This window comes from Chenopodium quinoa, unplaced genomic scaffold, assembly GCF_001683475.1.
Source record: "Chenopodium quinoa cultivar QQ74 unplaced genomic scaffold, ASM168347v1, whole genome shotgun sequence".
NCBI classification, from domain to species: domain Eukaryota; kingdom Viridiplantae; phylum Streptophyta; class Magnoliopsida; order Caryophyllales; family Amaranthaceae; genus Chenopodium; species Chenopodium quinoa.
The window spans coordinates 120,010-145,431 of NW_018743014.1; the positions used below are offsets into that span (position 1 = coordinate 120,010).

The 25,422-nt window shown below is 43.2% G+C and overlaps 2 protein-coding genes across 2 annotated transcripts; one reads left to right on the forward strand and one right to left on the reverse strand.

Annotated features, from left to right (window-relative positions):
• Positions 1–605: 605 nt before the first annotated feature.
• LOC110729805 (protein trichome birefringence-like 43) lies at positions 606–2,134 on the forward strand. The gene is made up of 3 exons (XM_021909580.1): positions 606–1,330; positions 1,475–1,633; positions 1,748–2,134. The coding sequence occupies exons 2-3, from the start codon at positions 1,515–1,517 to the stop codon at positions 2,058–2,060; spliced, it is 432 nt and encodes a 143-aa protein (XP_021765272.1). The 5' UTR covers positions 606–1,330; positions 1,475–1,514; the 3' UTR covers positions 2,061–2,134.
• A 21,271-nt stretch (positions 2,135–23,405) lies between these two features.
• Positions 23,406–25,089, reverse strand: LOC110729914 (uncharacterized mitochondrial protein AtMg00810-like). The gene is made up of 2 exons (XM_021909707.1): positions 24,976–25,089; positions 23,406–24,299 (listed from the first exon to the last, which is right to left on the reverse strand). The coding sequence occupies exons 1-2, from the start codon at positions 25,087–25,089 to the stop codon at positions 23,406–23,408; spliced, it is 1,008 nt and encodes a 335-aa protein (XP_021765399.1).
• Between the last annotated feature and the right edge of the window lie 333 nt (positions 25,090–25,422).

A 25,422-nucleotide genomic window follows, 5' to 3' on the forward strand; every position in this document is an offset into this window, starting at 1 on the left:
TATGATTTGAAGATTAAAGGTGGGAAAGTTGAATAACATGGGGAATGGAGGGGTGGAAAGAGTGTCTCTGTGGGCAGGTCTCCTCCGGCATCTGCTGTGGTTAAAATTATTATTGATGCTGGTGTTTTGGGGGAGGTGGGGATGGGGTTGGGTGCAGTCTGCAGGAATAGTGAGGGGGTGGTGCTTTGGGGAGCTACGGTGTAGTGGAGTGAAAAATGAGAGACTAAGATTGCAGAGGTGAAAGCGGTATTTTAGGGCATGAAGATTGCGAGACATACACAAGGGTATGAGCTGCATTAGGATCGAGAGTGATAATCTGGTGGTGATTGAGGCAATGAGGAAGCGTTTGTATGACTCCAGTTCCTTTCATCTGATTATAAAGGATATTCTAGATTAATTTTTTGTCTAATTTTACTAGTGATTTATGGTCTTTTGTAAGGCAATGGGGTAATAATGTAGCACATAAAGACTTACTTTCAACCATGTGAGTTTGGCCAATGGGTGTGGAGTGATGTAATCCCTCCTTGCATTTTGGAAATTTCTTCAGTTGATCTAGATGGGTTTAAGTAAAGTTGTCACTTCTAAAGTTATTAACTAATAATTTTCTGTTTTACACAGATCAATTTCCAACTCATATAATTAACTAACTCATACAATTTTACACTTGCTAATCTGCAACTGTATTTATAATAAAATGTAAGTGACCGTCAGCTAATGCTAAAACCGCACAGGTAACACTACCTATACAATTGCATAGTTCACACTTCACACGACACAATTAATTTGTCATAATGGCCACGACAAAAGAGTCATCCTAACCACATTTTTTTTAGGAAAACTCATCCTAACCACATTTAAGACATGATAACATGTAATTCACTTATGTTACCATACTTTCCTTTTGTTTGTTGTAAACTCAGTTTAATTAATGTAATTTCAGCCGTTTTCAAAATTAAAAAAACAAAAAAAACTTACAAACAAATTATACAAGCTTTGGTGTGTGAAGATAGTATTTGAGAAATGAAAGCGTTAAGATAAACTAATACTCCGTACTTTTTAAAACAGATTTACTCTAAATCCTTAAAAATTCTGCCCATCCCCTTAATTGGACCATCGTATAAAGACTCAGCCATTTATTTATTAGACGGATCTAACCCATTAATAATTGTGGCGGGTCATGGGTCATGGCTTTTAATAGGGATCCAAGGCGTCCAACACTCCAACCCATTGAATTGCTCTGTTGAAGCGCATTCAACGTTCTCCATTGAAGCGCAGTTGCCGTTCTCCGTTGAATCTAGTTCTTGTATCTCCCATTGAAGCAGCTTCTGAGGTAAGTTGTTTGTATTTGTTATCATCATATCAAATATCCCTAAAATTATGAGATAATTGAATCAAATTTGGTTGCTAATGTATTGCACAACACTTTAATGTTAGCATTCAACTAAGTAATTTGTATGTTTGGATAAAAAAACAGGTGGGATTTCATTGAAGATGGGAATAAGTTGTATAAAGACATGGACCGACTCGTTGCATACGAAAAGGGATTGAAGACATGGACTAGATGGGTAGACTTACATTTGAGCTCTTCAGATATCAGGGTGTTTTTTCAAGGAGTCTCCCCTGATCATATGAAGTAAGACAATTTCTCTTGCAAACTCAGCTTTTATTAGACTTTCTATCTAACTATTGAATTACGCAACATATACCTTTATACATGTTGATCATAGTTGTATTGTATGTGTTGCAGTGCCCTTAACTGGACAGCTCCAAATGCAAGAACATGTATAGGAGTAAAGCGACCGTTACTCGGAGCAACAAACAATGGAGTAGTTGAAGAACACCCAGCAGACAGGATAGTAGAAAAGGTGATTAAGAAAATGGAAAAGCCAGTAGAATTGTTAAGAGTAACACCACTTTCTCAATTAAGAAGAGATGGACATCCTGGAGTTTACGGAATTCGTAGACATAGACTTCCTGATTGTAGTCATTGGTGTCTTCCTGGTGTGCCTGATACTTGGAATCATCTCCTTTATGCTTCCCTTTATTTTTCCACTTCTTGATTTACGTTGTTGCTGCCGGGATCAAACCCGGCTTTATTATTCATTGTATTTCTTAAATTAACAAAACTGTTCAAGGAGTTAATTAGATTGTTTTTATTATTTGTAAACTCAACAATGAGATAGATTAAAAATAATTACGCCGTTGCCAGGGATCGAGACCAGGTCACCCGCGTGACAAGCGGGAATACTTACCACTATACTACAACGACATTGTTGTAAGGAAGCAGTAGGTTTTGCTTATATAACCAATATAACATAATTACAATTAAATTGGAACCTTGTTATAATCAATACAATCTTCTGTTAAAATAATAAATACTCTGTAAAAAAGAATATTAATACAATCTTATAATAATGTGATCTCTGTACTTTAAGTTGTTAACATACGTTTTTTTTTTCCTTTTTAAAATGTGCATTATGAGCTTACCGAGTTACTGTAGATGATATTTGGTTTCACAGACTTGCTAAAGCCTAAGAACCAAGATCTCATATATTTATTCAAAAAAAAAAGTGCCCATATTATTTAGATTATTAGTTCTCACAGCCATGTTGCTCGATCAAACTTGTCGCGCTAATGCTTAGCAAAAGCTTCAAAGCCATGGACAAGACAAACAGCCAAGCAACATGCTCAGGAAAATATAGAACAGTGGCTTAGTGCACACGTATTTAGAAGAGAAGAGATTATGCTTGGATACACATCTTGTGGTTCAATCTGCTAGATAGAAAGATGTATACTTTGAATTTTATGAACTGTTACCTTACAGTACATAATTTTACATAAAAATTAGTGATTAATTAATAATTGTATTTCAGGCGTTCTGGCTCAGAATCAGGCTCTGTATTGTTCACCTTATTTCCACTTATTTCAGGCTTAATAAGTTAAGATAAAATAAGTTCAGGAAAAATAAGTTCAGATAAATTGTGATAAGGGTTAATCAGGACTACCAAGTTTAATTGATAACTAAAATAAGTTCAAATAGATTCAGATAAGTAAAAAACAGGTGAATAGAATGCACCCTCAATGCAAATAAACATCCTATATTACAATATATCAATTATTCAATTCATACAATTTTACATTTCACAAAAAATATTTATCTAATTTCAATTGGTGCCTGATTATTAGCAAAAGGTCAATATGGACTATTGTTTTCCTTTTGATCTTCGGCCAAAAAAAAGTCTCAAAGGTACAAGTGCAGGTACTTCCAGTATACTTACTGTGACTCAATGAGAAATCTCAATAGTTTCTAACAATAAATTGTATACATAAAATGAACATGGACTGCATCAGGAAACAGAGTTATGAGACAGAGTTTAATATTACCACTGATTTGTACTTTTGTTGTTCGTATCAAGTAATACTTTGAAAACAGAAAATAAGACAATAACAATGGTAGGACAGAAGCAACAGATGAATTACCAATAACTACAAGAGTGTATGTTAATCTAATCGTTATTTGGTAACTTTACATGAAATGAAAAGAATGTTCCCTTCCTCCCTTCCACTCGACACAGTCATTACAGGTGGCTAATAATTAGTTGTCTAGTGCTTTTCGAACTACAATGGTAGGGATATGTTTAATATTGGGCTAGTCCTCTCCTATTGGGTTACTTTGGCATCTTCTCCCCAGGCTAGCTGAGCACCCTGAAATCCGGTTGCTTGAGAGAGGTGATTACAATTGATTACAATTGTTTGCACGTTGAAATTTCAAGGGTATGGAGGGCAGTTAAGTACTGCATGGAATTAGGCAGCTTTATGAGCTGCGGTGTGTCCACAAGTGCAAGTAACAAAGGCTCTGATGAAGGGATGGCCACGGTGTGCCAGTACTATTCTGTGTAACTTCTTCTGATAGCCTCAGGTTATGACTTGTAGATATCCGTAGCTTCTCCAGTGCAGTGAGATGCTCCAACCCTCCATACAAAGTCTTTAGTTTGTGGCAATCATGAATGATCAAGGATCGCAAGGAAGATGAGCAGCTATGGAGAATCACCCCAAATTCAGCCAAACTCTCCACCTCTTTATCATATTTAATGCGCAACTCAAATAGGCACTGAAAAGCCTCAACTAGCAGTGAGTTTAGCCAGGGCACATTGTCTGATTCCACTGCCCTTAATATCAGAACGTTACTACTATAACTATTACTTGAACTTCCAGGGTCAATTGACTGTGATGAAGAGGAATGTCAATGTTCAAACAGGAAGGAAATGAGGGATCGGAGGACTATCTGAAACTTCATGGCTTCTCATCAGCATCAGTCTTTCATTGAATGAATATACAGTCAGATCCTCTAGGATAGGACTCAGCGGAATCCATGTCAGTTCTGGGCATATGTCTATAACCAATGACTTCAATTGAGAAAGACGAACATCACCCACCTCCATCCCTGATTTCATCCATCCTTTCGACTTTGGCAAGTTTTTTAGCCAAAGTTGCTCTAGGGAGGGAAAATATAGTGGTTCTTCTGCAGTTAACAATCCAGACACAGAAGCCTGGGGATTATCTTCTTCTATATACTCCAATTTTTCTAATGATAAAAGCGAGAGCACCTTCAGATTTTGCAATTTGCCTATGCGTGGCACTTGCTCCAAGTCCTTGCAATCTTCAAGATGAAGCTTTACAAGATATGGGAGAGATTTTACCATGTTATTATCAATTGCCCAATCAGGCAGTTTCACACCACGGTATCCCAACATTTTTAACCCCTTGAGCTTCGAATGTGGCTGCAGCTCTTCCATCAATCGCAATCTTGCTTCCTCGTTAATTACTACTCTTCCATTAGCCTCCTCATGTATAAAATTAATCTAATGTGCTTGATGTGTTTCTTATTCCTAATACATTTACTACACTAATACACTTCTACCAGAACCTTCTTGCTTGACAGCATTAGTACCTTTTAGGGGCCACTTGATATGAATTTCAAGATCATTTTTCAGATTCAAGAGCCTTAGGTCATCCATCCCATCACACCATTGCTCCCAGCTTGAACCACTTCCTGCACCACCCACTATAAACTTACTTAGCGTGTGAAGGTAAGTCAGCTTACCCACGCCCCGAGGCATGAAAGTCAGGTTGTAGCAACCCCATGTATCTAAGATCCTAAGGTTAACTAATCTACTCAAGTGTTTTGGAAACACTTTTGAGTAAAAACATTCCCTTAGTTTTAGGATTTGTAGGGTGTACAGTTTTGTAATTGACCTAGGGAGTACGTCCAGTTCTCCATTAAATGAGAGGTCCAGATACCTTAAGTGCAACAAATTACCCATCGAGCTTGGCAAGCTTTTGATATTTAACTCAGACAGGTCCAATGCCCTTAAGCACTTGCAACTTGCTACTAAAGCCTTCACTGGTAGCAACTGCTCCATGTTGACAAATTGAAAATTGTCGTTAACATTAAGAAAGGAGCGAATATGGGTGTTATTGAAAGAGTAATTTGCAAATGAACTTCTATCAAAAGATAAATGGCGAACTTTTTTATCCAAATCATCAATGCTAACTGTTTTTGCAGAAATCTCCCCCTGTGTGACTTTTTGAGTAATCTCATGCATCAGATCATGTATCTTACATGAGTTGATCTCACCATCTTCATTCTTCTTAACGTCTTGGAAAAAAATCTCCGCAACAAAATTGAAAAATATTCCTCACCGGCATCCTCGATACTTTGGCCTTTATCTAATGGCACAATATAGCCCTGTGCCATCCAAAGGCTTATCAACATCTCTTTCCCTATCTCAAAATCTTTGGGAAACAATGCACAATAACTAAAGCAGCACTTTATTGGAGACTCAAGATGATGGTAACTCAACAACTGTATAGGTGTAATGTCATCATGAATCTCTCTGAAGTTGGCTAATCCAATATCTAGAAATGATTGCCACTTGCTCTCGTCTTGGCCAAACAGAAAACTTCCTACCACTCTTATAGCGAGAGGGTTTCGAGCACATCTCTCAGCAATCTCTTGTCCAATCTTGACCGAGTCCTCTGAGTGATTTAATTTTTCTGATCCAAAGCTGCATTTTGAAAAAACTTCCATGAATTTACCTTTGACAACCCTTACAATTCATACATTGGACCATCTCCTATAATTCTTGCTCTCTTTCGAACGTGTAGTCACCACAATCCTACTTCCACTTTGTCCTCCAATCAGATATCGCACTAGAGTATGTCATTGATCACAGTGCTCAGTCCAAACATCATCTAACACAAGCAAATATTTATTGCTTGCTAGTAGTTCTCGGAGCTGGTTCCGTACTGATTCTGGGGTGGAGCCTTCATTCTTCAGGCCAGTAGCTGAAACTAGAATCTTACCAAGAATCCCCTCTATATCCAATTGTTTATGATCTTGATCAGCAACACAAGTCCACAACCGTGATTTAAATGCTTTTCTGACTCTTTCATCATTATACACAAGTTGAGCCAGAGCAGTTTTTCCCAATCCTCCGATCTACAATAGTAATAAAAGAAAGTTCTTGTTGGACATTGGAATCCAGCAACATCTTTACAATGTTCTCCAAATCGTCCTCTCTTCCTATTATATCAACTGCATACACATAAGAGCAAGTCTCAGGCCTTCTCTTCCTAAGGCTCATGATCAATCTGAAATCTAAACTGATTGTTGTAAACTGCAGCATCCAACTTCTGCTTGATCTTCTTAACCCCTCTAGACATCTTATGAGCAACACCAACCTTCTTGAAAAAAGTGAAGAGACGTACCTTCTTGTCATTGTCTGATCTTCTTCTGCTCGATAAGAGTGATGAATTCATCAAGCAGATCATCTGCTTCATAAACTACATCCTCGAGTTCCTCAACATAGTGTTGCTCTTCATCAAGGAGCTCCTGCTTGGCCTCTGCCTTGTTGAGCACAGTTTAAATAGTGTGGACGGTGTTTTGGAGGTCATTAAGTAGTGATTTGTAGCCAAAAATTGAGCATATGTCTTTCAATTCTGAGCAATCCAGCGCTGCAAAGAGTGTTTGAGCAGCAGACAAAATTGTGCCGATGTCCATTTTTGTGTCAGAAGAACTTGGTTAAGATGCCAATTGCTTAACAATCTGGTTGACTGAACGTAATACCAATGCTGCTGCAATATGACTTCCTCAACAATACTTCAACAATACGAGTATGACTCCGATAATTGAAAATTAATGTCCTTCTTCCACGAAGTTTCTCGTCTCTGTCCATTTGAATTGTTAGTGAAGAATAAAGAATATTTCCAAGAAAGACTCGAATAATTATAATAGAGTTTCCATGGTTCCACAAAGTAAAGACACATCTGTGTGGTGAAGACCATTTCAAAGCAAGTTAGAATATAATAGTATTTCCACGGTTCCACGAACATGTTTGTGTGTTTCGCTATGGAACGACTCTTGGCATGTTCTTTAGTTGCACATGTTCATATATCCATGTTACACAAAAATTGACAGTAATGTAACATACAAAGTATTATACAAGCCATATAATTCTTGGTCAGATAAAACTACGATACTAATCATAACATTGAAAGCTTAAAAACCATCACCTTATGCAGGAAACATAAATTAAAATGGCACTGCATTTGGAAACAGGTTCAAGTTAAACATCATATACAAAATAATTTGTTGATGTATGAAACAGTTTTCACTCTGATTTCAAAAATTCTTCCCATTTTCAGCATCAGCATCCAAATCATGTTACTGCAGACTGAAAAGATGTCTCTTAATCAGTGTACGTACAAGAACAGTCCAGCAATGGGGAGCTGAACAACTATTTCATAATACAAAGAACGTGCCACAGAAACGTTTTAGAAGAGGAGCATAAAATTTTGGGGTTCTAACAGGGTCTATGAGATAGAATTTTCAGTTTTAACTCCGATTACAGAATTTTTTTTTTTGTTGTGTATTTACATTTCAAGTACTACAATGCATAGAAGATAGGCTACCATTTCACAAACTCAGGGCACGATAAAATTTAGGGAGAGGAATGGATAGGAATGTTGATGTAGAGAACTCCATGAAGTAGTTCTACATGGACTTTGGCTAGATTGTAAAATATTGGGTTCAGCTCAATGGAAGAGTAGTAAGCCCGAATTCCCTCATCGCATGGAATCTCCACTGCTTCAGCTTCAAAAGACAATGTATTCCCTACAACCTCCAGCTTTACTTTCTCTTTTGGGACTCCTGGAACATCAAACCGTAATCGAAGCGATCCATCTTCTTCCCACGACTCCATGGATTTCTGTTGACTCACCGTAGAAGCTACAGAGTCCACGTTTGCTGAAGTGTTGAGAAGATTTCACGGTGCACACAATCTTGCTGGCAACAGAATTGAATATCTTCATTTTCTGGAGGGCCATTGAAGAAAGTGGAAGGAAAAGAAGCTGCATTGGAATACTCCTATCAGATTTACTATTAAACTCTACTGATATACGAAAGACAAAAAGAATTTAAGATTCAACAAAATAAAGAAATTTAGAAAACGAAATTAATCATTTAGATAGAAAATTTAGGCATTGTAGATGCCTCAAAAGGAAGGAATATGCAAAAGAAAGCTTCTGCCACCAAAAACTAAGGATCAAACAAAAAGCAATGGAATAGAGTGATAGCTTACATTACACAAGCCAAACAACTCTTGTGCGTTGTTTTCGTTTTTCAAGAAATTATACTCAAATGAGAGAATTAATCATATCAAAGTGCAACAAATGATGATGCTTCCTTTCGGGCTATAATAGATTTAACCTCAAACTTGATTTGTCAAACCATTTTTATACAAAACCAAGAACGCACCAAGCATAAAATATCATACAGCACATAGAACGGTACATATTTACACAACCCCAACTCTAAGTATATAGCCACAAAAGCATGCAATGACACATAATATTTGGGCCTTATTGCACAAAACAAATCTTATACCTTCAACCAGAAAACAGCTAAACTTCTTCAAAGTATACCATGTATGAGTATCATAAACTACTAAATTATTGTAATTCTGCAATCTTTAATCTGAAAATATTATGGCATTACAATGATCACTTACCTATTTTTTAAAAAAAATTTTATTTAAACCACCAAAGAATCAGAGTTCATCTATTTATGTTGTCCAAACTTTTTAGGTTTGTGTTTTTAAAAATTTATGCAGTATTCTATTTTTCTTTGGAGGTTAGGAAAAAAAGCAAGTTGATTGTTGCCAATACTCGCATTAGTGCACCTAATAACGGAAAACTAGTACATCAAGCCAAGCAAGAAATTAGTGCATAAAATCTCAAAACATGTCTGCCAGATGAAACTGGATGATACACTTCATAATAATTTCTGAAGAAAAAACATCAGTACCTTCAGCACAGAGCATTAAAGGCAATAGATACAACCTGAACAACACAGTTTACAAGGCCCCATTTAATATCATAATGAATATTCTGATTCATTAGTTAAGAAAATCCAATCTGCAATCTTAATAATACACTCTCATATGATCAGCAATCAAGACTTCCACTCAATAAGACTACTATGGACAAAGGCTAAAGACCAACAAACTAGCTGCAATTAAAAGCAAAAATCACAAGAAGCCAAGCAACAAAAGTTGAAATAAACAAATAGACCAATAGACAACATTCAATTCACTCAAAAGACTTAGACAGACAAATAAACAAACAACTACTTGTATTGTATTCGAGAATACACCACTTCAATAATCCAAAGCAATATTAATCACGATTTAACTACTAACAAAAGTAAATCAACCCTCGCTATACAGGGAAAAGAAAAATCAAGTTAGTTTAAGGACTTAGCACACAAAATGATGACAAGTTTTCCCAAAACTTTGCTAATAACCCAGCAAACCTAATCTTTATTACTGCATCAACAAAACCCAAAAGGCTGAAACATACAACCCACCCAATTTCAAAATCACCAGCATACACAAGAACACAACCCAAAACATCGCCCCTTTCTTTTTTAACTCGGTGTAGGACTCAAGTGCATTTCCTCCATCACATTGATATACCCTCAGCAATCAGCACCTGCTCTCATACAAACATCCCAAACTCTCAGCAGTCAGTCAGCACTTCCTCTCATACATAAATTTCAAACCCTAACAATTATTAAAACCTTAAAAGAAGTGCAATTGACCAACAAATTCCTTAATTTAATCACATTTTGAATCCCTAAAACACAAGCGTGCAAAAGACAATGAATATTGTGAGCTACTCACAATGCATAAAGCCATAAAGTATGTTTGGGTCCAATTTAGTCCAATTGGGCCTGGTCACTGAATGATCCAATTAAAAGCCCAAGGTTAAGGTTCAACTCTCCAAATGTGCTAAAGTCAAAAATCAACATCCTCAAAGCCATGTCAAGGTCAGTCAACGGCCCAATCAGCTTGGCCCAGCCCAACTGACTTCCGGGCCCAATCCGCCTCCTTCATTAGCCAAGGTATAAAAGCCAACAATTTGGTCAATTCTTGGTAAGACAATAAAGCCTCAAGCAACTAAACTCTTGCACAGCTTTCTCTCTCTAATATACTGACTTAAGCATCGGAGGGGCCTTCCTCGGCGTCCCCCCCCGAGGCTAGTTTACGTGTATTTGTTGTGCAGGAAACCCTCGGCTCCTGCGTCGTTCGGACCGAGACCAAGTTCCCTCAAGATAAAAGGATCTTCCGAGATTCGATTGTTTTCATCCGAAACAATTTGGCGCCGTCTGTGGGGAACGCTACTAAATTTCGCGTCAGTCATCAAACACTCCGGCAGTCGCCATGACTAAGAGTGGAAAGAGTTCCAAGAAGGCTAAGAAGGGAGGAGGCCGGATTACGGTGAGGGAACGCCAGCCGGTTTATCCCTCCCCGGAGCAAGCCTCTTCCGAATCGGAGGCCCCCATTTCTCCGGAAAGGGAAGCCTCAAGAGGTCCTAGCCTCCAGGAGGAGAACACCTCGCACCACACTCGGCAGCCGGGGCCATCCCCGAGACCGAGTGGCTCAGGTGCGAGGAACTCCCCGCCGCGCCATAGCGTGCAATCCAGGTCACATCCGAGGGAGACTCCTCCCTCCGGACCCTCCACCGAGGAAGTGGCCAGAGCAGTGGCCATCTGCATGGAGTTCCTTAAAGCTCAAGGGGCTCCAATCCAGATGCCTGATGATCACCAGCCGAGAAACCTGAAAAGGAGGATCGGTCAGGATGATGGTGGACAAGTTCCACCACATAGAGAGCTCGGCCAGAGGTGGCGAGGGGACACCCGAAACTCCAGTAAGGAGAGGAGGAGGAACCCTCAACCCTCTGACCACTCTGAAGCTCAGAATTCCATGGGGCCCTCCAAGGACCCGGAATTCGCCCGCCAAAGCGTTCACGAACGCTTGGGTTCGAGGGAGGTGAGTGTGCATAGCCGCCTCACCTTCCCAGAGGATACCGGACCCCACCCAACCTTGTCTCAGCCGGGGACGAAAACCACTTCCACCTCTGAGAGAGGAGGGAGCGAGGTCCCTGAGGCCGGGTACAAGGGGAAGGCGGTCATGGTTCCATCGAACTCGCCCTTCCAGAAGTGGATTCTGGAAGAGCATGTGCCAACGGTCAAAATCCCGGCACATATTACTTACGATGGTACCTCAGATCCTAAGGATCACATTGCCTCTTACGAGGGGCACATGTATCTGAACCCGAGGTCTGAGGCTACCTGGTGTAAATACTTTCCTACGACCCTCAAAGGTGTTGCCCAATCCTGGATCACCAAAGGGCTCAAGGAAGGCTCCATAACCGGTTGGAACGACCTCTCCAACAAGTTCAAGAGCAAATTCTCTACGGCCAACCGCCGAGAGAAGACCACTGCAGAGCTAATGAGTCTGCAGCAGGCGGAGGACGAGAGCCTCCGCGACTATCTGACTCACTTCAGCAACGAGTCATCCGGAATCACAAGCCTGGATCAAGGCCTGGCCGTGTTCGCGCTACGGAACGGCCTCCAAGCTGGAAAGTTCCTGGACTTCATGGTCATGCATCCCCCGCAGACCCTGGAGGAAGCCTTGGAAGCATCGGATAGGTTCATCCGAGCCGAGGAGTGGAACAGATCCAGGTCTCAGTCTCGTCCGAGAATTGAGAAGCCGAAAGGGCAGCAGCCCGAAGTCTCGGCGCAGAGGAAAGGGAAGGCTAAGGCCTCAGAACCGTCCTCTGCTGCCGAGCCGAAGAAGGAAAGACACTTTCCCTACACGGGAAGGTACGATTCATACACTCCACTCTCCCTTCCCCGTGCTAAGATTTTCAGCACGACGAAGGACGAGGGGAGATTCAAAAAACCTCGTCCGTTGCCTCCCTGGCATCAGACGAGGGGAAAGGACCAGTGGTGCGAGTTCCATGACTCACCCGGACATCGCACCGAGGACTGCGTCCAGCTGAAGGACCAGATTGAGGATCTGGTCCGCAAGGGGTACCTGAGCCAATACCTCGCGGACAGGCGCGAGGAGAAAAAAGCTGAAAAAGATTCTCGGCAGGACCTCAACTTCGCTCGGAAGAAGGATAAGGGACCTCAGGGCAAGGAGTCCCTCGACATCCTAGTTATTTCCGGGGGAATCTCGCGAGGCACAGCCAAACGCCAACTGAGGGGTCTAACCCATCAGATTCATCAGGCTGAGCTTCGGCAGTCCCAGTCACCGGCGCCGAACATCCTGTTCACAGCCGAAGACTGTGAGGGGGTGGTATACCCCCACGATGACCCACTAGTAATCATTCTGGGCATCGCCAACCGCAACGTCTGGCGGACCCTCGTCGACGGCGGTAGCGGGGCGAACATCCTCTTCCGAGGAGCGTTCGACCAGCTGAGGATGGGAGCCGAGCACCTGGCCCCCGCACCCTACCCGGTGTCTGGATTCAACGGCTCTTCATCGTATCCTGACGGGAAGATTACACTTCCTGTCACCATCGGCGAAGGCCGAGCAGCTAGGAATATCATGGCCGAATTTTTGGTCGTAGATGCTCCATCTGCATACAACGTGATCATGGGGAGACCCCTCATTCACGGCATTCAAGGAGTCGTCTCCACGTATCATCAAATCATGATATACGTTTCAGACGAGGGACGCTCCGAGAAAATAAAGGGCAGTCAAAAAGAAGCCCGCCGATGCAATCACCTCAAGCCATCCACGTCTCGCCGAGGCGACCGTGGCGATGGGGAGGAAAAGCACCGGGACCGAAACGCCAAAAAGCCGAGAGGCTCAGACGTTTCGGCTAATGAAGCCCCAGACAACGAGAAATCTGATGGGGGCCAAAAGGCTGACTCCGCCTCAGAGCCGAACGACTCTGATGGCCAGCCGCGGCCAGGAAAGTCTGCTAATATTGATAGCAGGCCGGAATTCGAGGAATCCAACTCTAAGAGCATGGAGACGGATGACCTGACCGAGTCAATAGAACTGACCGTAGGAGATCCGAACAGATGTGTTAGCATCGGGTCGTCACTGGAGCCAAACACCCGTGCGGCACTCGTCCAACTCCTACGGGCCAGTGGAGACGTGTTCGCCTTCTCAGCCGCAGAAATGCCCGGGATTGATCCGGACTTCGTCTCCCATAGGCTTAATGTCGACCCCTCCAGTCGACCCATTAAGCAGAAAAAGCGGAACTACTCCGCCGAAAAGAACCAGAACATCGCAGCTGAGGTCGATAAGCTCCTAGATGCTGGGTTCATTGAACCCTGTCAGTATCCGGAGTGGCTGGCCAATGTTGTAATGGTTCAGAAGGCAAATGGTAACTGGAGGATGTGCGTTGACTTCACGGACCTGAATAGGGCATGTCCCAAGGACTCCTATCCGCTGCCGAGGATCGACCAACTGGTCGACTCGACAAGCGGGCATGCTCTGCTCAGTTTCATGGACGCATTCTCGGGATACCATCAGATCTTCATGCACCCCGAGGACCGAGCTAAAACAGCGTTCATAACAAGTTCCGGGTTGTACAATTACAGAATGATGCCCTTCGGATTGAAAAATGCGGGGGCAACATATCAGAGGTTGGTTGATCAGGTTTTCGCCGAGCAAAAGGGCCGAAACATGGAGGTTTATGTTGACGACTCAATCGTCAAAAGCATAAAAGAAAAAGATCATGTCACGGACCTAGCCGAAACCTTCGCCACCCTCAGAAAATACAAAATGAAGCTGAATCCGAAGAAATGTGTCTTCGGCGTGAAGTCAGGCAAGTTCCTCGGCTTCATGGTCAGCAAGAGGGGGATTGATGCAAACCCCGCCAAAGTACAAGCTGCTTTAGACCTCCCCGAGCCGAAGACAAAAACAGATATTCAGCGTCTAGCCGGGAGAATGGCTGCCTTGTCCAGGTTCATCTCACGAGCCTCAGACAAAGGGCTCCCTTTCTTCAAGGCGCTGAAGCTCCAAAATTCAAAAGGCATTGAATGGGGAGACGAACAAAAGTCAGCCTTTCAGCAGCTCCGTGAACACCTGGCTCAACTCCCAACACTGGCAAGGCCAGTCGTAGGAGACATCCTATACTTATACGTGGCGGTCAGTCCAGCCACGGTAAGCGCGGTGCTGCTAAGGGAAGAAGAAAAAGTTCAACAGCCGATCTATTTCGTCAGCCACACCCTGACGGATGCCGAGACGCGCTACCCATTGTTAGAAAAAGTGGCTTATGCAGTGGTGGTGGCTGCTCGGAAGTTGCGACCCTATTTTGATTCTCATCAAATAGCGGTTCTAACTGATCAGCCGTTAGAGAAAGTCCTCGGCAAGGTTGAAAAATCCGGTAGACTAGCAAAGTGGGCTTTCGAGCTCACCGAGTTCAGTATCGGTTATCAGCCGAGAACAGCCATCAAGGCGCAAGCCTTGGCAGACTTCTTGGCCGAGTGCTCCTATCAGGAGACTCTGGATGCAAGGAGGAAAATCTGGACCGTCTTCACGGATGGGTCCTCCACCGTGAACGGTTCGGGGGCAGGGGTCGTCATTACCTCTCCCGAAGGCAAAACCTTCGAGTATGCACTAAAATTTTCATTCAAAGCCTCTAACAACGAGGCCGAATATGAAGCAGCCATTGCTGGCTTAGACCTGTGCATATCGTTGGAAGCCGAGCATGTCTACCTCAAGACAGATTCTCAGCTGGTCGCCAATCAGATCCGGGGGGAGTATGAGGCTAAAGAGCCTTCAATGGCAGCTTACCTCACAAGGATCAAATCGACAATTGCGAAGCTGAGATCTTTCGAAGTAGAGCTGATCCCAAGGGGTCAAAATGCTCAAGCGGACGCACTCTCCAAACTTGCAAGCTCAACTCTGACTGAGTTAAGCCGTTCTGTCTATGTGGAGGTGCGCCGAGAAAAGAGTGTAGCCGAAGCAATATCAATCTGCTGCGCTGCACTCGAGCCGAGCTGGATGGATGACATCCTGGCTTATAAACTCAGGGACGAGCTCCCCGAGGATAGGAATTCGGCCTCCAAGATAAAGCGGATCAGTTCACGATTCCTCGTCTTCGGCGGCCAACTCCTCAGAAAATCCTTCTCCGCTCCATTATTGAAATGCGTGGGTCCAACGGATGCCGACTATATTCTCCGAGAGATTCACCTCGGCATCTGCGGAAACCACATAGGAGGGAGAACCTTAGCCCACAAAGCTCTCAGGGCAGGGTATTTTTGGCCTACAATGATCTCGGATGCAAAGAACATGGTCAGAAAATGCGAGAAATGCCAAAAATTTGCACCGATAATCCATCGGCCATGCCTAGATCTCCAGCCAATTCTTAATCCTCTTCCATTTGCACAATGGGGGTTGGATATTCTGGGACCCTTTCCCGAGGCCCCATACAAAAGAAAGTGGCTGATAGTCGGAATCGACTATTTCAGCAAATGGATTGAAGCGGAAGCTGCTTCAAGCATATCTGAGCAAACTGTCAGACAGTTCATCTGGCAGAACATAATAACTCGGTTCGGCATCCCAAAAGTTTTTGTGTTCGACCACGGCAGACAGTTTGACAACCTGCCCTTGCGCCGATACACTGATCAATTCGGGATAAAATTGGCTTACTCCGCGGTTTGCCACCCTCAGAGTAATGGCCAAGCCGAAGCCGCAAATAAACAGATCCTTAACGCTCTCAGAAAAAGAGTAGAGGATCAAAAGTCCAAGTGGGTAGAGGAACTTCCGGGAACCCTCTGGTCACTCCGGACAACCGAGAAGGAGGCAACGGGGCATTCACCTTTTCAGCTGGTGTATGGATCCGAAGCAGTGCTTCCAGTGGAAGTGGGCTCAGAAAGCCTACGAGTGAATCTCTTCTCAGCCGAGGAAAATGAGCAGCTCATGAAAGAGTCCCTCGACTTCCTTGACGAGATTAGAGATCTAGCCCGAGAAAGGATGGCTGCACACAAGCTCAGAATGAGCAAGTCCTACAACCGAAGAGTCTATCAACGACCTCTCAGAGTTGGGGATTTAGTTTTGAGGAACGCTGCAGCTGTTCAAAAAAGTCGCATTCATGGCAAACTCTCAGCATCTTGGGAGGGACCTTATGAAATTTATCAAGAGCTTCAGCCCGGTACCTTCAGACTCAAACAAATGGATGGCACCGAGCTGAAAAACCATTGGAATGCCGATGTGCTCAAAAAATACTATGTGTAAATCCTTCGGATAGTACAATCTATGTGAGTACACTGATTTTGTTTATAAAAAGGCCATCGAGCCAGTATTCATTCAGATTGCGTGTATTCTTTAAGTCTTTATGCTTTCTACGGTTTTTCAAAAATTCAAGGTTTCATTCGGCGCTGTCCGGGGTATTGCATAATGATGCCTTGTACCTCGGCAAGCCGTAAAACCTGCCAAAAAAAGATACAAGCCCGAAGTATTGCATAGTGATGCCTTGTACTTCGGAGAATCTGTTCCTTTGGGCAAAAAGGCCATAGACTTATCCGAAACATAGCCTAAAAAATAGGAACTGATAAAGCCCCGAAGTATTGCATAGTGATGCCTTGTACTTCGGATGAATCAGTTCCGGGTGGTAGTTGCAACTCTGAAGTATTGCATGATGACGCCTCGTACTTCAGATAAACTGCTGCCCCGGCATGGTGTTTCGGATAGTTGTTCCCTTGGATGAATTGAAGAAAGTGTCACAAGAGTACCATCTCTAGAGTGAAAACTCTCAGGTGGGAAATCAGTACTTTAAAAACAGATGTAGAAAATAAAGCAAAGTGTTCAAAGATCCTCGGCTTAGCCGAGAAAAATTATCAGCCATTCCAGAATTCAGAAGACCTCATCTTCAGATTTCTGGGGGGGCAGAGGGAAATAGAGAAATGGCACAACTGATCTAATACCCTTCAGCTCAGCCGAAGTTTGATACTTATGTCAGTTTTTTCACAAGTTGAAAACATCCGAGTACAAACGGCAAAAAGAAGTCTCAGCAGAAATGATTCTCGCTAGCCGAAGTTCTGCACTTAGCAAATATTTGAAAGATCATTCAAAGAAAGCAATAAAGTGCGAAGACTGGTAAAGCGAAGAAAAAAAAAATACACAAGAAAGCTGAGAAAGCGAACTTCTTTGAAATAAAAATGTTGAATTACAAAAATAGTCGGCAGCCGCCCACAAGCGGAAAGTAACAGCTGCCGAAATACGTACAGGCAAAATAAAAATATAATAAGCTGTTGTACGATAAGGCAAGCTGAAGCAAAAAAAAACAAAAGGCAAAAATTCAGAAAGCGGCAAGTCTAAAGTTGAGCGCATGATGAACCGCAAGATTCTGAAGACGACTGCCCGAGTTCCTATGCTTCAGCCTGAGGATCAGACTGATCAGCTTCATTGGGCCCAATGGTGGTCTCAGCTCCAGCAGCAGAAGAGGCGGGCTTTGCACTTTGCCGAGCCTCCCTTTCCCTCTGCTCAGCTTCCAACTCCAGTCTTTCAGCTTCCTCTTCGGCTTCCTCAGCCTTAAGAATTTCAGCTTCAGCTGGAGTTGCATACTTCATGTGAGGGTCTTCGGGATTCTGGACCCACTCACCACATTTAGACCAGTCAAGCTTCGGCTCAGCATGAAGGCAGAGTCTTCGGCATACTCGGAATCCGTTTCTGAAACCCATCTCATATTCCTCTTGGGTGTAAACACGGACTTTGAGTAAAGCCTCAGCATCAGCCAGCTTCTTCTGGGTCTCCTCCAAGTCTTCCTTGGATTTCTTCAGCTGTTCAGCGACTTTGGAGGAGGACCCCTTCAGCTCATTCAGCTCTTGCTGAATTTGGAAAGCCTTTGTCTGAGCTTGGGCCACTTCAACTTTCTGGATCAGCAGTTGATCCTCAGCCTCTTGGAATTTAGCCCTTTGAGCTTCAGCAGCAGCAGCAGCCTCTGAGAGTTGGACGTCTTTGGCCAAGAGCAACTCTTCAGCAGCCATTCGGCTGGCTTCAAGAGCCTCTAGACGCTGCTGCACTTCAGCTTGTGCAGCAGTTCCTTCTTGAATTCGGCTCTCAATAGCAGCCTTGAATTTGGAGACGTCCACTCCCATATGCTCCTGGAGGAATTTTTCCCCTTCCATCAGTGGGGGAAAAACCTCCATCTCCATAGCATCACAGAAGGTTTTCAGAGCTTCGGCAGCTTTTTTACCGTACTCCTCAACCTCCTGCTGCTTCTCTTCAGCTGCTGCTTGCTTCAGCTTAGCAAGCTTAACTTCCTCTTCAGCCACCTTCCTTTCGTGCACAGCAGCGTCTACCCTATCTTGTAGGGTATCAATCAGCTCTACAGTGAGAGTCTGATTGTGCACGAACTGAAAACAGGGGCACAAGTTAAAAAAGTAAAAAATAATAGCTGAAAGGTTGAGTTCAGAAAGAAATCAAGGCAAGGAGAATTACCTGCATCATCAGCAGTTGGTTGGACCTGGCAGGGTCAGGAACTGATCTGCTGGATTCGCCCATCCCAGCAGTGGCCTTCAGCGACCAAATCCTTGCCCTATCTACTTCGGACAGGCCAGCAAAATCGCCGAAGTAGGCTGCAGCACCTTCTCGGTTCTGACCCCATATGAGGTCCCAGATGTGGTCTGGGACTGGAATTCGGGGGGCCGAGAAACCCATTTCTCCAGACTGCAGCGTCTGGAAGGAAGGGAAGGATGACGATGGAGCCTCTTTAGCTTTGGGTGGCTCAACGTCCTCCTCCTTCTCAGAAGAGTCAATTATTGTGACCTCTTCTTCTTCAGGTGTGAGGACGAAGGCCCCAACCTCTCTGGCAATGTCCGCCGTGAAACCCTCAGCACTGGGCATCACGGCGTCTCCATCCTTGTCCTCGGCGGCACTCTCTCGAGCTTCTTCCAGAACCTCTCCCTTAGGTTTGGGAGTTCTCTGATCCACCTCCATCTCGGGGGTGGCGGAGAGGCCCTTGGGGGTGATTGAGGCGGTGGCCGGGGAACCCTCGGCGATCCATTGCCTTCCTCGGGTTCCCTTATTTCAACGCCGATGGTCATCGGCCTCCGCTGAAAGTCATGCGGGCCGATGATGGCCATTCTTCGGCGCCTCTTCTGAAGCGGCTGCTCGTCCATACCCGAGTCTGAAGACTCTTCTTGTACTTGGTCTTCGGGACGAACAGGGGCTTTCCCTTCCCTGTGTCTGCTGCTCTCTTCAGACTGTAAAGGGCAGGCAGGGGGAAGAATGTGAGTAAAAAAAAAAAAAGAAGAAGAAAGACAAAGTTAAGTCTAAAGGCTCACCGAGGTCTTCAGCAAAGCCTCGTCTTCTTCAGCTGCCCTAGCCGCAGCTTCTTCAGCAACTCTGGAGGACCCTTCTCCACCTTCACAAGCTTCAATAACCCGTGCAACCTCTTCGGCTGTACGGGCAGCTTCAGCTTCTTCTTCCAGCAGCTGAAACAAGGGATCTCTCTTCTTCCACCAAGGCTTCTGCCTCTGATACAGAGCAACAGCCTCAATTTGGAAGTGGGAAGAGTCTAGGTGAACCTCTCGGCGCCTTGGTTCAGTGATAGGGGAGCCCGATCAGTTACGACTCGTTCTCGGTTGACGCCAAGGCGAGCGTAATCAATGCCGACGTTGGTCTCGTCCCGTTCTGAAAAAGAAAAGGGGAGAAGTCAATTCAGTTAGTTCGGCACATCACAAGAAAGCAAAATGAAAGAAGAAAAGAGATAATTAAAAGGCCTCGGCCCCAGCCGAAGAAGATTACCATCCCTAAACTTTCGGCTGAGGCCGACAGCTGCCAGCATATTCTCTTGGAAAACATAGTGCGTATCGGGGAGCCAAGTCTCCGGGATATGCTGCATTCGGCCGCTGCCTCCCCGGTTCGGCAGCTTGCCGAAGATGTTCTGCTGATTAAGGTTCGGGTCTGGCCCGCTATCTTCGGGAGGACCTAAACTTCCCATATCAGGATCCGGCTCGGCAAGATACCGGGGAGCGCTGAAAACGTAAGGGTGGCTCGGCTCCGTGGGTGCCCTAACCCAAATCCATTGACCTCTCCAGTCCTTGTCTGAAGAGTCGTTCGGCCACATGGTTAGGAACGGGGGCCGAGACTCAATCCGATACCACCCAGAGCCATGGCATCCGTGCCCACTTTGAATGTTTGGCACTAGCCGATGGAGCCTTTTGAAGCAATGCAGGTTCGGCACGTACCTGAAGAATTTGCAGACCCATAAGTACGTCATTACCCTTCGGATGCTGGTGGGGGTCAGCTGGCACAGGGAAATGTTGTAATGGATCAGCAAGTCTCGGACGAAAACGTCCAAAGGGAACCTCAGCCCATACTGAAGCTGTCTCGTGTACACCCCCACATACCCCGGGGGTGGACGATGGATTCTATCGGATGCTGAGGGCATTCGGCACCAATATCCATCAGCTTCAAAAATGCCGTAGTGCAACTCAATTTGCTCGGCAAATCGATATTGATCGGCGTTCTCTACCCACCATGAGTAGGGGCGGTTCTTTATCATGGCCGAAGCGACTTCGGCATCCTCCCACTCTGAAAACCCTGGGAGGATATCCCAAAGGACAGCGGGAACTTCATCATCCCGTCCTGAAGCGCTCACCCCCTCAGCCCTCTGAGGAGGAGCCGAAGAAATGGGAGTCGCCCTAACCCCTTCAGCAGGGTCAGACTCTGTCCTTCGTCCATTCCAGGTCCCAATCCTGTCCCTGGGATCGGGGATTAGCCTTGCTCTCCTTGGAGCACGGGCTCCACCTCTAACTCCCCTCACCATTGACGAATTTCGAAGGAAAAAGTCGAAAAAGGGGAAAGAGTGCAAAGTCGAAGAAAAATGAAACAAAATCAAAGGAATTTACCTTGATCTGAAGCAAAAGTCGCCGATTTACGAATTGGTAGTGACAAGTCTCAGCTTCTAAGCTTAATGCTCGGGGAATTTGCGAAGTTTTGATGCGGGCTCTTGAGCGTTCTTGAGAATTCTGGGTTTGTGTTGATGAATGAGTGGGGAGAGAAGACGCGCCTCTATTTATATCTCCAGAAATGGGAATTCAAGGAGTCTGCGTTTCAATTTCTCTCAAGCACCCCACTAAGTAACCGTTAAACACACGACCTTGCAGTTAAATCGCCCACTACCCATCCAACTTCCGCAATTATCCACATTAACTGTTGTTATCTCATTAATCATGGGTTAATTACGGTTTAAATTCACATTTTTGGATTAACAAATCATTCACTTCCCTCCTTTTCTGATTAAATCAAACCCGACCCGTCATCCTTCCAAATCAGGTCTGGGGGGCAAGTTGTTTGGGTCCAATTTAGTCCAATTGGGCCTGGTCACTGAATGATCCAATTAAAAGCCCAAGGTTAAGGTTCAACTCTCCAAATGTGCTAAAGTCAAAAATCAACATCCTCAAAGCCATGTCAAGGTCAGTCAACGGCCCAATCAGCTTGGCCCAGCCCAACTGACTTCCGGGCCCAATCCGCCTCCTTCATTAGCCAAGGTATAAAAGCCAACAATTTGGTCAATTCTTGGTAAGACAATAAAGCCTCAAGCAACTAAACTCTTGCACAGCTTTCTCTCTCTAATATACTGACTTAAGCATCGGAGGGGCCTTCCTCGGCGTCCCCCCCCGAGGCTAGTTTACGTGTATTTGTTGTGCAGGAAACCCTCGGCTCCTGCGTCGTTCGGACCGAGACCAAGTTCCCTCAAGATAAAAGGATCTTCCGAGATTCGATTGTTTTCATCCGAAACAAAGTATATACAAAGATAAATACAAAAAGCACAGTAAAATATGATAGTTAACTAATTTCATTTGTATTAACTCATTCAATGTGCATCGAAAAAACCCACTAACAACTGAAGAAATAAACCATTTCAGAACCAAACCAAACAAAAATATCAGCAAAAAAACCCCCAAAAGTTGAAGAAAAGGAGATTATGGTGAATTAAAAGGGTAGAAGAGAAAGAAGGTGGATAAATGAATATACCAGAAGTTGCAGTAATTGAGTCCTATAATAGCAAAATTGCAGTTCTGAGAATGAAAATGGGTACGAAGCAGAGTAAAATTGGGGGGTATTGCTGAAAATTTAGCTTGTGTTTATTGTGTAGTACGAATTCAGGTTTTTTCTTTGAGATTTGAGAAATTGGGGTAAATTTGTAGGTTTGCAGAGATGGTGCAGGATTGCAAGAGGGTGTCACACAGACACCTTGCTAGGCTACCAAACCAAACCATAAAAAAAAAAAAAAAAAAAAAAAAAAAAAAAAAAAAAAGTGACCTTAAATGGGAAATTCCCTTTTTCAAACGAGATTTGTTTCTCATGGGGCATTTTCGAAAATAAATCAACAACTTTTTCATTATTGTGGGCTACACGATTAAATAAAGTTGAATAAAATTGTTAGTTTATTTACGAAAATGCCAAGAAAACAGATTTTATTTCTCACTATGAGAAAATGGGGCATCCTCACCTTAAATATTAAGTTGTTAGACTTTTGTTGACCGGTTTGGGATTGTTAGAAGAAAACATTGGTGAAAGTTGAGATTATTATACAATAATCAAAAGTGGATTATAATTCAAAGTAAATCAGGCAAAGTTGGGATTATTAAAGTGTATTTTTCCTATTATTTAATTATATGTATATACAATAGTTAATAAGTACGGAGTACCTTTCAATTACTAACATTATTAATGTTTGAGGAAAGCTAAGCTACCAATACATTATCTCTACCACTGACCGTTACATGAAATGTTACTTTATTGAGAGAATATGAGAATAAGGATACAAGTGTATTCTAGGGTTAATGACTAAGGATACATAAGTAATTTACAAACTAATGTATACTAGATTATTTATACAATCTAACACAATCCCGCAGTCGAAACGGGAGGACTACGAACGTTGAGTCTGTCCCTAAAATCATCAAATAAGACTTTTGACAGACTTTTAGTGAAAATGCTTGTAATCTGGTATCGGGATGGAACATGTAGTACACGGAACTCATCGCGCTGTAATTTCTCACGAACAAAGTGAATATCAAGTCAATGTATTTTGTTTGTTCGTTGATGTTGAACAGGATTGCCCGAGAGATATGTAGCACTCACATTGTCACAATAAACCAATGTAGCTTTAGAGACCAGACAATGTAGCTTTAATAATAAATTCCGAATCCAACATGACTCAGAGACAACATTAGCAACCCCTCTGTATTCTGCTTCCGCACTAGACTTTGACAAAGTAGGTTGTTGTTTTGAGGACCATGAAATCAAATTATCACCAAGAAAAACACAGTAACCGGATGTGGAATGACGAATGTCAGGGTAGCTAGCCCAGTCGACATCCGTGTAAGACAAGATAGAGGTGATAGATGATTTATATAAGCGTAAGCCAAAAACAGTCATACCTTGAATATAACGCAGAATGCGTTTTAGAGCATCCATAAGAGCAACTCTGGGAGAATGCATAAATAAACATACATGTTGAACCGCATAGGATACCTCAGGTCGAATGAAGGTGTGGTATTGCAGAGCACCACACAATCGACGATACATGGTCAGATCCACATATAGATCACCGGAGTCTGTGCTCATTTTCCCTTTAGAATCAATCGGAGTGGGAGAAGAATTGCAGTTAGCCATGCCTATATTCTCTAGAATTTCCTTCGCATACTTTTTCTGAGACAATGATAAGCCATTCTTGTCACGAGTCACTGCAATACCTAAGAAATAACTCAGGTTTCCCAAATCTTTCATGGCAAATTCAAAACTGAGCCGGGAGATGATTTGGTGACGAAGAGGCTTTGTAGAAGCTTTTAGCACAATGTCATTAACATGCGACAATAAATATGCAATGTCATGACCATGGTGATAAATGAACAAAGAGTTGTCAGATTTGCTGTTAGTAAAACCAATAGTAGTCACAAAATCAGCAAAAACCTAAGCTCGTGATACCATGAGAGAATATGAAAATATTTGTCATAGCCTTCTCATTGATTAATCTTCAATATATATACAAGCGTATACTAGGGTTAATGACTAAGGATACATAACTAAGTTACAAACTTATGTACACAAGATTATTTACATAATCTAACATTTACCAAATACACTTTTTTTTCTAATGTTTTAACTTGTTCGAAGCGCTAATCGTTACCTAAAACGCTACTGCCAAACATGACTTGTGTAGGTTATAAAGGTAAATCACGTGTACAACTATTCATCCTCCAACTAACAAATTAAAAAATATACTAGGTTGCAAATTTATAAAATGAAAAACATATTTATAAGTCACTTTCATAAAGATTACCAAAACAAAAGTTATTGAATATATTGTCAATCCATAATACTCTCTCCGCCCACGATTATCTGCAGCATTTGCTATAAATGGGTGCTCTATATTATCTGCAACAAATTTTTTTTCTTTCCTATTATAGTAAATTTTAAAGCTTAAAAAGACCATCTTAATTACCCTTACTTTTATTTTTTAACTTTGTTTAGCATCTTTAATTTACACTCAATTAAATCCTAATTATCTAACTCACTCTAATGATTCCCACCAAAATATAACCCCCTCCACCCATGTCTCATCAGCAACCATTCATCTCCCAATTACCACATTCAATGAATTGCATTCAATTTCCCTCGAAGATGCAGCCCAGCAATTATCTTCAAGATAATTCTCCAGAAGTTCATCCAAACGCCTCTTCTCTCTCCTCTTCTCTCTCATGTTCTTACTTTGTTCCCCTTCCCATTTTCTCTGCAAAACCCTAACTCTAATTTCTTCATCGATCTCTCCCCAAAAAAATGAGTATCAATCCAAATCAGAATGAGTCCCTTGAACGCCTCACCCCTGAGACGAAGACTGAGCCTTCGTTTACTCGCTACAAGGCGCAGCGAGGAACTGGAATAATGAAACCAGTTCATCGGTGCTCTTCTTCGTTTTCCAGATTCACCCATGGAAAAATTGGAGCGAAACTCGTTGAGTACACTGGGAGTGATGAGGAAGAGGAGCAGGGTGCGACCTTATATCTAGAGAAGAAGGAGGTTGTGTGTGTGAACA

What these genes read in the sequence shown, in the direction of transcription:
- LOC110729805 (XM_021909580.1), top strand. Translation starts at nt 1,515, where the DNA reads ATGGACCGACTCGTTGCATACGAAAAGGGATTGAAGACATGGACTAGA. An exon ending in GTCTCCCCTGATCATATGAA is followed by an intron (nt 1,634 to 1,747) that starts GTAAGACAATTT and finishes TATGTGTTGCAG; the next exon opens with TGCCCTTAACTGGACAGCTC.
- LOC110729914 (XM_021909707.1), bottom strand. Translation starts at nt 25,089, where the DNA reads ATGAGAGAGAAGAGGAGAGAGAAGAGGCGTTTGGATGAACTTCTGGAG. An exon ending in AATGCAATTCATTGAATGTG is followed by an intron (nt 24,300 to 24,975) that starts GTAATTGGGAGA and finishes TCACGAGCTTAG; the next exon opens with GTTTTTGCTGATTTTGTGAC.